Source organism: Porites lutea, chromosome 1, assembly GCF_958299795.1.
Source record: "Porites lutea chromosome 1, jaPorLute2.1, whole genome shotgun sequence".
Classification (NCBI taxonomy): domain Eukaryota; kingdom Metazoa; phylum Cnidaria; class Anthozoa; order Scleractinia; family Poritidae; genus Porites; species Porites lutea.
The window spans coordinates 404742-418271 of NC_133201.1; the positions used below are offsets into that span (position 1 = coordinate 404742).

General features: G+C 38.3%; 1 protein-coding gene across 1 annotated transcript; it reads right to left on the bottom strand.

Moving 5' to 3' along the window:
• Positions 1-17: 17 nt before the first annotated feature.
• LOC140941161 (xaa-Pro aminopeptidase 1-like) lies at positions 18-12989 on the bottom strand. Its single transcript, XM_073390140.1, has 26 exons — positions 12827-12989; positions 12598-12692; positions 12355-12471; positions 11624-11687; positions 11423-11527; positions 10958-10998; positions 10317-10368; positions 10002-10024; positions 7527-7650; positions 6977-7072; positions 6759-6840; positions 6435-6594; positions 6173-6217; positions 5166-5252; positions 4358-4408; positions 4162-4226; positions 3851-3928; positions 3609-3680; positions 3297-3357; positions 2689-2758; positions 2204-2308; positions 1544-1618; positions 966-1042; positions 806-853; positions 633-683; positions 18-189 (listed from the first exon to the last, which is right to left on the bottom strand). The coding sequence occupies exons 1-26, from the start codon at positions 12882-12884 to the stop codon at positions 61-63; spliced, it is 2031 nt and encodes a 676-aa protein (XP_073246241.1). The 5' UTR covers positions 12885-12989; the 3' UTR covers positions 18-60.
• Positions 12990-13530: the final 541 nt, after the last annotated feature.

Sequence of the window (13530 nt, forward strand, 5' to 3'; positions counted from 1 at the left end):
AGCTGCTGAAACGCGTATTCTGCAAAAATGTTGTTTATTTTCAAGTATTTACACCTGATATTATTTTTTACAGTCCAGTGGTTCCGTTTCCCTCCATAACCAAGATAAAGCCGCCATTTTCCCTTGCTTTCTTAGTTCTCCTCCGATCAGTTGCCTTGTTTTTCTATGATATTCATTTAGCCAGTCGACCTGTGAAAGAGTTAAAATTGTCCTTTAGAATGAGCAAAGCTAGAAAACACCATTTGCTTTAACACCAGCATGTAAATTTACCAGCCTTGTACACGTTTAATAAAGTAGAAGAAATGCGCAACATAGCCGGCTTCTGTTTTACTTTGATGTCGTTTGGTTTGTCTGTGTTGCTACTGTAAGAGAATCTTCGTCAATAAGCAAGGTGAACTGAACTGAATTACAGTAGACGAATTTTTCTTTGGCTTCATCCAAGTACATAGCCTGAATTTCAGACATTACTTCGAGTTGCTTACTCCCTCAGTAACTGAGGGAGTAAGCGACTCGAACAATTGTCTAAAATTCAGGCTACCGAGTAGAGGCCTTGCTTAAGTTAAATCATTGATAAAAGTTTTCATGTCAAAATGGTTAAAGTAGATATTAAATTAGTCTGATCATACGGGTACCTGTGGCTTACTCAGCATTGATACGTCAATAAGCTTTCTTTGGAAAGGCATCTGTTGGTGTTGAAACAACATATACATGTATAATAGAGCGGTTTATAGTTTTCGTTCGCTCACTCTGTTTTGATCAAAATGAAAGTCAAAGTAATGGAAGGTGGTCGATGAACTATACTTACGTAAGTAACCGGCTCAAACTTCAGATAGTCATGTCCATCAAAATGATACTGCGTAGAAAGATTGAAAGAATTGAAATAAATTAGTTATTGCCGCTGATCAATACAAGATAAATTATTCCGATCAGTGAAAAGAAAATATTTATGAAAGCCTGCTACTGACCTTTGTGTTTGCCACTTGTACAAGTACAGCTGTTTCAAGGCGGATTCCAAACTTGCCGTCTTCATAATATCCAGGTTCTAAGTGATAATAATTACACGCTATCACGGCACAGCCCTAATTTTTTTGCTTTAGTTTCCCAACTTTCCAGCTTGTAATATCCTAGCAACATTACATGAGAACCAGAGAATCAAGTGACTAAGCCATTGCGGGCCTCATATAACATTTTAGTTGCCTGTCAAGGTACGATTTACCATTTTAACGAGCCCTTAAGGGAAAAAATATGTATCTATAGTCAGTAACGAAGGCAGGCTGCTCCGCTAAACAAAATCGTGCGTCCAGATTGTGTTTTGAGGGACACAAGTTTATTAGCCTTGGGCTATTTAGTGTTACCCTCGTTAAATAAAAGCATTATTATTATTATTATTATTATTATTATTATTGTTATTATTATTATTATTATTATTATTATTATTATTATTATTATTATTATTATTATTATTATTATTATTATTATGCTTATACAATTTGGACAATCTTTATTTATTGATTTATTCCTTAAGTTCGTTAGTTATTTTTACCGTCTGAAAGAATCATTCCGGGCATGAGAATCTTTTCTTCATCTATGGGGAATCCCGGAGCTATGCACTGGGGTCCTGAAAATTAAGTAACACAATGGGCCAGTTATTTAAACGGAGTTTCGACAGTGCTTAACAAAACCGCGTTCTTACCCATTTTCAGTTTGCCTTATGCTTTTATCTTAACACCATTCATCGTGAAAAGGTTCATGAAAGAACAAAGCGTAGACTGGAAAAGCACTTATTTTCTTAAAATTACTCGCTAAGGAAGATATCTGGAGGTCCACAGATTTGATTTGCTAAACCGCGGACTTCGTTTAAATAACCGACCCAATATATTTAGCGCCTTCGTCGACACTGAATGTTTGACCGTCATTACATGCTTACAGCACTGGAATACGAGCACTGTTAAAACCAAGTGTAATTTTTGGGGTGGCGCCTTTAAGTATACCCTTCTCTGAAGATGTCATAGGCTTCTCAGAAACCTTTACATCTATTTTTTAAGTAACTTTCGATGAAGGAAAGGTAAGGCTAACTGGTGCGCTGAGAAGCCTATGTTTAGCTGGGATGGATGAGTTGAAGGGTTCCATCTCGTCAGATCTAGCACATTAAGCGACCAGTCATGTGACCCTTCATTCCCGCCCCTTAGATGAGTATTGGTACCTTCATGTACGTTGAGAAAATGCCCTATTCCATGTCCGGTGCCATGTCGATAGTCCAGGCCTATTTTCCATAGAGGTTCTCTTGCAAACACGTCTAATGTCCTTCCTTTAACATCGAAAGAAGTCAAATGATGAAACGTTAACAATAAGTATGCCTAACTGGGTTTTTGGGTTGTTCAAGTGGATTGAATTAAGACATCAACAACCCAAAGAAACCCAGTTAGTGCACTATCCCCTGACGTGAAAACAAATAACTGTTGTTTTTGGGTCGGCGACTGAAGGCTATGCTGCATGCGTGTCGATTAACAAGAGGACCTTCCATGTTAATCTTCTGACGGAAAGGTGGAGGTTGTGGTGTTTTGACACTGGTGAGAATCGCTGAATTACTCAGTGGTCAACTATTACAGGAAGATTGTTATCTTTAAATTATCGGTAATGGTCATGAAGTCGATAAAAAAATTTAAACAGTTAACCAGCGTTTCTTACCGTAAGTATCATTGGGGAACACTGCATTGGCGATGTCAATGTGACCTTTTAAAACCCTTGTATAGCAATCCTGTGTGATGAAAATGTTTTCAAAATTAGAGTTCAACCTATACATGCCTGTATTTGCTGTGGTTTCATTTTTTTCCTTGGATTAAATTTTATTTTCCTTGATTTTGGATATGGTGTTGTATTTCAATGACTTTAAAACAAAGGACAATTAGATTCAAACCAGGGGTAAAAATGAACTACAGCTCTCCCTATCCGTAGCCGCCGGAGGCTTCTTTGTGTCGTAGCTAGGGAGGCTGGGAAGAAAGAAAAAGCGGAAAGCGCGCGGGATCCGATTATTGCTATTTTTATCTCCAGGATACCCACGGGCCCAGCGGGCGGGAGCCTCTGCCTAGGAAAGAGTGAACTACAGCATATTCCAACCCCGTGGATTGAACCTGCCTTTAAGCAAACAAGAGCAAGTCATTCAATACGAACTATTTGACAAAGAGTCGAGCAAACACAAAATAACGAGCGTAGCTAGATTCATGCTGAGTGTAGGGGGGAATGCTTGATCGTCATAAAAAGTACTTCATAGTATGTTGCAATGTGATTTTACTGACCTTTTGATGTTGGCTTGGGGCTCCAAAATGAACAGTCCGTGTCGTATCTGTCGTCCCACCTCTATCGAGCAATTCAAAACAAAGCTGGTACGCAAGGGGTTAATGTGGGTAGTCACTACTCGAAGCCTGAGCTTTTTTCAAATCGAAGGAAACTTTTTTTTCAAATCACCGAATACCTGACGTGGAAATCTGCTTTCACCTGCTATTTGTTTCTTGTGAAAGAGTATTCTATTTTCACTCATTTTGAAATGTACTTCTTTATTACATGTTTCCTAGTTCACTGACTGGAAAGTTATACGAAACAAACCTTACAAGTATTGTCCACCATTGTCAAGCAGGAAAACGCCATCACTGTTAATCTTGGCGTTTGTATAACGATTAGCTCTGCAAAAGAAGAAAGAAAAAGAAAGAAAGTATTAGGGCGCAAGGTAAATAGTAACCAAAGCCATACTGAACAAAACTATGATTAAAGTTTCCACAGATTTTGGTTTGGGTATTAATCTTTATCGTATTTTCGAATATCAGAAGCCAGACTTCATTCATATACCACTTACTTGTAATGAATTATCGCACTGTTTGATCCAAAGCCAGCAATTGTTGCAAAGCTCGGGCTTATGAAGTTATCCTGTCGCCTTCAACAAAGAAAATGACCAATCACACAACAGAATAAGAGCAGTACCGAAGAAAGCGTATTAGCTGAATATTCACGAATCTTTTCATTCCATCGATTGAGGCGGCCGTTGTAGACCGAGATCAGTTTTCGATATAGTGCTTATTAGCTCGGTTAGATCCACACGGACAAAACAATAAAAAAATTAATAAATGAAAAATAAAAAATCCACACTATAATAATGTCCCTTCTTACGATTTAAAGTATAACAACTTTGTTTCCGCCACTAATTCTGTTAGCTGAGTGGAATTCTTTAAAATCTGAAATACGAGAGAAACATCAGTACCAGTTCATTATGCAGATATGACCTTAAATAAAAGGCGACTTAAATGATGAAAAATCTGCACAAACAAGTCAACTGCCGTTGATAAAGGCGTTTTCCAAAATGTACCTCTTGTTCAGTCCAAGCAAAGAACTCACACATGGCAACAGAATCTTTCACCTGAAGACCAGAAAGGAAGAAAATTACCTCGCCACAAAGTTTCTAACACAGTTGAATGTACTTGAGTACATCGTAAGTGATTACTGTCAGGTCAGTGAGAGTGGACTCTTTCTGGAGACTCACGGTGGTCATGATCACGTGGGTTCAGTGAAAAAGAGCTTCCACAAATCTACCCATCACACAGTGTAAATGGGATTATTCACAAAGAAAGACGTTAAGTGAACTTACATTACGGTGATATTCGGTAACTACAAAATCACTGTTGGCAAGAGACAATGATCTCATTCTCTCTTGCTGTTAGTAAATCAGGGGTGAATTGACGTGATAAAGTTTTCGCAAGTGAAGCTTTCTGCAGGGTGGACAACATGCTTTTCTCTCTTACACTCGTTGTTATCTTCAAGCAATTGATTACATAACATCACTGGTTTTGTTGTGCTTCTCTTCTCCACTTTATATCCTTCAGAAACTACTTCTGCGTCATACAGTTGTCATCTGGTAACAACCCATCTTTTTTATTTTGCCGAGTTAAAAAAAAGTTTTTAAAAAAACCTTTTTTATACACGATGGTGATAGGATAGCAGCATGAAACGCGACATAAAGTCGCGGTCGGAGTTTCGCTTTTTAATATTCTAATAATTTGTCCGTTTTGAAAAAATGCATCAACAATGTTTTTTATTGCTATTGGTATTATATGACACTCATATAACATCACACTTAATCTTCAACTGATTTCTATACCAAACTTAACCATACTTACATTAGCATTTTTCATTCCATTTATTTCAGTGGGGTTCTTTAATGCTTTTGGCAAAGCAATTGGAGATTCACCTAAAAACAATTTATCCTAAGAAAATAATTATGTTAGCTTACTATCAATCCGACTTTGTGAAGCCACAATAATGAGGATTCCACTTAGTACAGTGGAAGCTCAATACAATGAAGTCCTCGGTTTAACGAGCCATTTTCTTTCCCCCAGTCACGACTGTAAAATATATGAAAAAGAACCTCGATATAACAAAACCTCGTCATAACAAATAAATTCAGTTGCCAGTCCCTTAGCCCCTCGTTATATCGAGTTTCCACTGTACAATAAAAAGACCTCTCAAATATGATTTTTATGTCATGGTTATTTTGAAAATTTTTCGTGCATTCTTATACTGTGTCTCGCTTACATGTCCCTTAAAGTCATTTGGCTTAAATTTTTTATTTTGGCGTACGGTAGTTGACACGAAAGCTATCGTCTTATATATAGCTGTTGCTAGGGGATGTATCTTTCCATGCGTCTTTAAAAAGGGTGCGGAAAGCCTTATTCTCATATTTTTCTCAATGACTATAGATCGAGAAGAGATGAACAGGTGAACGCACACAAACGAGTTTCACGATTCAATGTCATGAAGTTGAGAAAGCGCTGATATCTTGCGATAAATGCTTTCAGGATTTCGCACCTCCCCCCCCCCCCCCCCCCCCCGCCCACTTGATACTCTATCGAAACCTGGTAGAAACTGCAGTTAGTGTCCAACATTGTAGTTAGGGCGGTGTAGAGTTCTATTCAGTAGCGCGTTACTGTACGCGACTATTCTTAGTTGATGGAAAAAAAAATGCGTGAAAGTGCTCTCGTGGAGGGTGATAGCACGTTAAAGACAATAAACATGCGGATCTTGGCATGTTTAATTGCATGATTCAACAGTTCTTAGGCCTCTTAAAATGATGTGTGAAATATAAACTGTGACAAAACTTACTGACAAATAATTATAGATTACTGACCTTAAGAATATTCATTCGTATCCCATGACTTAAAGATGTACTAAGCTGTGTGGATTAACAAAAAAATGATGACGCTGACCTGAGATTAAAATTGGAAGAGTACGAAGTACGAAATACAAAGTACAGAAAGTACTGTACGAAACAAAGAAAAACATATAAAAGCTTATCTTTACCCACATCAGATCAGGAAAAAATTTTAATTAAGTTCTTCTTCCAACTCCATTACGATAATTTCAGGCTACGGTAAACTGAGCGGACTTACCCATATTTTGGCGTGTTTATTTTTAGCTAGTCGTTTGACCTCCGTTGTTATAGTGTTGTACGGTTTAAGCAAGACACACAGCGCTTTCTTTTTTGGACACTGACCAACTCTCAAATGTTTCCTTACACGTGACGTAACTTTGGCATTGTCTACAAACAGCCTGAAAAGTAAATTCTGAAAGTTATTGTCAGAATAATGTACAGTATGTACCGATTAATGAGAAATGACTTAATGACACGCTTAGATTAGCTAATACTACTTTCTAATCAGTCCAAGTTTGATCTTGATAACGGGTGAATAAAATATGTAGTTTTCTTTACTTACATGACAACGGCGTTTGTAACTACAGCATAGGAAAAGAAGACGGGCGAGTATTTTAGGTCAAACCCGCGAAGGTTAAATAACCCTGTCGAGTGAGAGGAAAATAGCAAAAGATATTTACTTTTCCGTTTGGTTAGTTGATAAAACAGAAAAAAGTGCCCCCCTCTCCCTCGCCTCAATATAAACATCAAAGCATCCCCATCAAGTCCAACAAAACTCACATGCTATTTCATCCAGTTTGTGAAGTACAACAGCATTTGAAGATCTTTCTTTAAGCAATTTACGCAGAGCTGAGATTTTGTCTTGCCAACATTTACCTAAAATGTGAAAATACATGAAATCAATCCATCAATCAGCAGTAGAGGAACCACTATTAATTAGAATAAGCAACTATTGCAACCACTAAAATCGAATTAATAAAACTATTTACAAGTGTATCATTATTGACTAGAGACAGAGTATAAATTTATAAGATTTTTACATGTGTGTAATACTATTGCTAAATTCTAAAAAAAACTATTCACAAGTGCGTATGAGCTTCGTTAAAATAGTAGTGTGTTCATTACGCACTACATAGAGTGCAATTTGAGCACTGAGCGTCAGTAAGCAGGGAATTTAGGTCAAGCTGTAGAATATGCTGCTTGGAAACAGATAGTGTGTAGTAATTCGGTAAATAGCAAAGATCAGGATGACACTGTCTAACTCTAAAGTTCTCTTTAACTGTTTACCCTTTTATTAAGTATGCAGGAATCTTGAAAACAGCTCTATTACCTGAATACTTTAAGTCGAGGACTATCAACTTTCTCGGGACCGGCTTGGGTCGGTCCCTCTTCCATATAAGGTCAATGAGGTTTTGTTTGATAGGGATCAAACGTATACGATGTTTCTTGAGCTCCTGGTGACGTAACGTGCATCTCAGTATGGCAACATATAAATTTAGCCAGGGCTAAAAGCGAAGCTCTCGTTACTATACTTAGAATTTACTCACACAAAAATAAAATCGTGTAGTGCTAAACGGCGACGGATTTAGGGACCTTAAGCAAGGACCACACAACGTCCATAAAAAAAATGAATTTGCTTTCTTTCAAACTTAATCGCGTCTATTTGGACCAGCTCAATATGCCAAATGCAGGCGACTTTTCCTGGAGTTGGATTCTTAAGGATTTTATTCAGTTTCAAAAAGAGAAAGGAAAATCCGTCGTCGTATGTCCACGTCCTCCACAAGTCGTCAAATTAAGAGGTTACACGTCGTAGTCGTGCAGTGGACGTTAAAGAAATGTACTAAATGCACGTGCAGAGCTGTTGTTTTGATCATTAAACCTATATTGTTTTTTGAAGTTGTCGTTGTGGTCGTCGTCAACAACAACAATAGGTGTAATTAGCAAAAAACAACTTTGCACGTGCAGCACACTTTTTTGTACATTTCTTTGTCGTTGTTGCGCGACTACACCGTGAAACTTTCAATTTCTAGTTCTACGGAAGAAATGTCGCATGTTCTCACAAAAAGAATTTGCTGATTGTATTCCCGTTGGCTTTCTTTTTCACGTACTGCCGCTCATTTTGACCTCACTGGCCGCTAACATTTCTCATCTTCTCACCACCGCTATTAAATTTTCATGTTGTGTTTCTAACGACATTTGTCTCCTATGTTTTTTATCTCTCGCTCTAGCTCTTTCTCTGTTATCCACGTCAGCCTAGACATTAAAATCTAGTGAGAAAAAGAGACTCGGCTTTGTTGCTGTTTAGTGTCTATAAAAGTCCCAGTGGCCAAAATGACCGTAACATGCACGTCTAGGCTCCACTCAGATTTAAAAAGGTCATTTCACATTGGTTTTCCTGTGGTGCGGACGGAGCGCGTACGGACCAGGGCGGATAAAGGTTGGGCGGTGAAACGAGCGCGTCCGAGCAAAAAGGTGTGATGCAGTGGACTGGGACTCTGCTTAGAAATGTCGTTTGTTTTCGACTTCGGTCAGGGCTTGCGATGTGGTTTGTACATTAGACACTGCCGCTGTCACTGAATTATGGCAGCTTGATTTGTTTTCTTGCACTTCTTTCTCGTTCCTTTGTGCTGGTACACTGTCTCCGAGAGGCAAATGTTGCTATTTTTTGCGGGAGGTTTAGTTGGAGTAGACAAATATCTCTTTCAAAGGGTTTCTTTATTACTTCCATGACTCTACCACTGAATTTTATTTTCCTTCTGCTACTCGCCAATGTCGATGTTATTCCAAAACAAAAACAACTAAGTATTGTCTAAAACACGAAGGAAAATCTCATCCATGTCATCCATGGCAAAACTAAAAGACAGCAGATCGTGCTTCATAACTAGATGACGTGTGTTTTATAAATGCGTGCAGCTCGTGCAAGGTGAAATTATGCTAATTTCAATCACCATCATCCTTCTTTTTAATGTTAAAAAAAACATCTCATACGTCTTTCTGTTTCTTCGAAACTTCAAAATTAGTTTCCCCTCAGTTTTTACTGTTTACCTTGTTTTGTTTTAGAGAGAAAAACGGCGAAAAACCTTACAACTAACCTCAATAAATTTTGTTTACCTGCGGGTGCCGGATTTGCAACGCATTGCGCGAATCGCCATGGCGCGTTGCACCCGAGAAGCAAAGTTTGCAGAAGTACAACGCTACTATATCAATATATATCAATCTAATTTTTTGTTATGTTATATAAAATTTATCCTTTTTTAACATATGTAAAAATTGAGGTTAAGAAGTGTTAAGCTTTTGCAAACGAAACGGCGAAAGACGATTAGGTGATATTTAGTGGAAGGAGGAGGTATTCAACACTTTCAAATTAAACTGAAATTTTAGCATTATACGACCAACAAATTTGACTTATAGACGTACAGACACAAACATATGAAACTGTTTATTGATATTGTTATGAAACGAATTTATCTATTTAACATTGTAGCCTGAAATTACAGAAAGAAAATAGGATTTCCGGTTTGCAAAAAGGAAAATTTCGCCGGCCTTCAAGCGCACCGGAAGCGCGGAAAGAGCGCTCGTGCCAGTCCTACTCCGCATCACACATTAAATGAAGAGCGGAGCGCTCGTTTCACCGCCCAACATTTATCCGCCCTGGTACGGACACATTACTACCGTGACTCCTCGGATGCATAGACAACCAAATTGCCTTACATCATGGTGCTCCTTTTTGCGCGCTTTGGGCGTGCGAGAGCTCCGCTAATATTTATACCTGTAGATCATCATCATAGAAAGCACTTTACTTTACCTTGGACAAACGATCCCATTCACCTGTAGAAAGAACAATAATAAAGGCTGAATGTAATTGGCGCCAAAGTTGTTGACTTAACTATTTACGACCCAGCCAAAGTGAGAGGTTCAAAATGATTAAGGTGAGAAGGATTCATTAAGTTTCTTCTGTATCGTGCAATTAAGTCAACAGAAGTTATTGTAAACGTCTACTGTGGAGGAGATAAATTGATGTTTATCGGTGTTACTAATGACCCCTCACAAGGAAGTGATAATCGATGACTTTTAGTTAAAAGTTTTGAAAAAAGTTTCATTATATCATAATTAAACTTACATATGGAGAAAAGAAAAGGATCCACGCCAACTTTGGAGCCTTTGGGAATGTTCTGAAATAATATTCACGACGGATGTCACCATTATTAAGCGGGCGGAAATTTTACATTCGCTATACACCCACCCTCTTTCAGTTAATCAACCCTCAACTCCTCCTTCCGTTCAATGAAACAACACCTTATCGTAACAATAGACGACCAAAGCGTTTTATCGATTTATAGGTACAATGAAAGCTGAGGTGGTCCCCGGAATTAAAAGAGGTCATAGCAGGACAACAAACCCTTAGCACCTTTGCCATTTTAGCTTTTACTTTTCCCTCATACATTTAAGTCCTTTTGCAGTTTTCGAGAGATTTCTCCAAGACTTGTTCGCCTGCTTTAACTTCTAGTTTCAGAAAATTAACGTGTTTTTGAAATACGCAACATTCGTAATATCCTTCATCAATTAAATCCTCAGTTTTCTGTACTGAGGTCGGTTTGTATAACGTTCAAGACAAATTTTCAAAAACTTTCTTTAGTCTCTAATATCTTAAAGCACTTTATATTCTAATGCCCACCTCCTCCAAATTCAATGGAAAGAGTTAACCTTATGGAGAGTCATGTGGCACGTCCGTTTAGCGGAAAGAACACGCACCGCACTCACCTGACTGATCCATTTGGCCAGGCTTGGAGTTCCTTTCATTTCTGTATTAATATAAAATTGTGCGACGAGTTATACAGTTTCATTATCACGAGCCTGATAACTGGAATGCACTAAATTGGTTAAAGCAAGCTTCAGTAGGCGAGTTTTTGGCTTACAACGTGTTATTAAAGGCTCCGCATAAGACATAAGTTAGTAAAGCAAGAGAGAATTTTCTCTTGTAGTAAAGGAAATGTCGGTTTTCATCAGTGGCAATTTAAGCCCAGTTGTCGTCACCTGAACCGAGCCTACACTGTCTCTTTGCTACAATGTTGTGAGGTGACATGTCTAGGTCCATCTTGATCAAAACCATCTTTCTACTCTTTGCTTTCGCCAAAAGCGCTAAAGAAAGCTTAATTCGCTTTTGCTTTCGTAAAAATTTGTCTAACATTTTTTGTTCTGTGATCACAGAAAATCTAACTATGTTACCTTCTTTTTGTAATATCCAGTTGCAATCAAGCTCCATGTTTGCTTGCACAAAGTATCTTCCGTCAGTCCACAAGGCAGCCTTCTTATTAGTTATAACGGCGGTTCCTAAAATGCATATCTGTTGTGAATTGAAAATACTGAAAAACTCTTTTCTTTTTTTAATAATAAGAAACAGTTTCAACAGTGATAACAAAATAGTACCGCGAGATCCCCTAAATCCCGAAATGAATTCCCTCCTTCGATGCTGAGGTGCAACATCTTCAGTCTGTGGAAAATAGTGTAAGTGTCTCATAAAGGTACAGCAACATTAATCGTTTATGAACTAAGGCAAAATGACCCTTGAAAGAGCCTACAGCGGCTACAATGCACGGAGGCGCGAACGACTAATTTTACAAACTGATGCTTATAGGTGAAGCGCTTGTCTATAGACAAGGCTGTTGCTTAGCCTGTTTGGGAGGCATTTGAAGGGAGAAGGAATAAACATTGCATGCAAAAGGGGGCAATTGGGCACCATATTTGTCCTTTCCCAGTTTACACTATAACGCTTGGCACGCAGCTTGGTTGTGACGGGTTCGATTTCCGTCACCGTATGAATCCTCAGTTTCTCAAAATAATTGAGGAAGAAGGCACTGTCGAAATTCAACGCAAATGGCTAGGCTTTCTTGTGATTTGGATATATATCCGTCATTAGAAATAGCCCCTGTCCCATCTCCAATAGGAGACGTTTACAACAACACTGAGCGTTCTCAATAAGTACCTAGTGATAAATACATCATATTTTCAATTAATAGCAGTAAATATTATATCTGGTGTGTATTGATGGATTAACACAGATAAACTCTATCCAGTAATTATATCTGAGGCTTTGTTAGCGTTTATGGGTTAACACTGCATGTAATTTGATTAAGTTGATTATAAAACAGCAGTTGTACCTGGTGGGCATCAGTGGAAGGCACAATGTAACCTTGTATTCCACCATCTTGTTTACGCATTAAGCTTCTTAAATCTGACAAGCGCTTGGTGGTGTTTACTGAGGTTCGTGGTAAAAACTGAAACAATGAAAGTTAAAGGAGATTCAGAATAATTTTAGGCCATGGTAATTATAAGAGACAAAAAAAATGGACTTTTCGGAAGCTTAATAGACATTTTATAACAACTCGAAAATGATCACTGACCTGTGGTTTATGTTTTGAACAAATCCGTTGTTGTAAATCTTCTGTGACCTGATCTTGGAAGGAACCAGTAAAATCGTCTGGAATCTCCGTCACTCCTTTAATAACAAAACATACATTTTATTGGAACAGATGAGGATGATTAAACCGTGACCAAAAACTTCTTCCAGATAAAAAAAAGTGAAAAATCAGAGAGCATGAAGCAGTTCAAATCAAAGTGCCATTGACTAACCGGTGGTCACCATAACGCTAAGAATCACAGCAGAAATGATAACAGCTGCTTCTACCATCTCCACAGCCCTCCCTGTCCACCTGACAGCCTTCACTCAAGGGAAATCAGACAACGCCAACCTCTCGCACGAAAGTGACAACATTTGGCTGGGCTGTCTGTGAAACAGTTCCGCTTAGCAGAAAAACGTGGAGTTAAACGTGTGAAAAATCCAAAATAGCAGTAAGAAATTACAAGAGACTGACAGGTACCTGCTATGTTGCCATACCAACACAATTAAGGGATATCTTTACTAAAGTAAATAAATAAACAAATAAATAAAACTGTTAAAAAATAGAAATTAAGTTATATTTGTCAAAGGTGTTTGAATGACTAAATTGTGGTTCTCAGTAAGGAGCCTCCGCAGTACTCGATGTAAAATAATCATGAAGGTGACTAGTAATGACCAAAGGTTAGGGAGTACGAGTGCGGTCCGCGCGGGCGACAACGACTGGAGGTGCGTAAGGGTCACTTGACAGATGGTCAAAATTACAAGGGGTAGAAGGTAAAAACGCGCGTGATCAAATTGCGTTTTGTGTATTCCATTCATTCTTAAGGTGATGTTACTCGAGACGATTCGCAGCGACGTTTTTTAGCACAACACAACGCTGCAATGTTGGAACAATAGGGCCATTTATAAGAGGAAAAATAAGACGCGTCTTAAATAA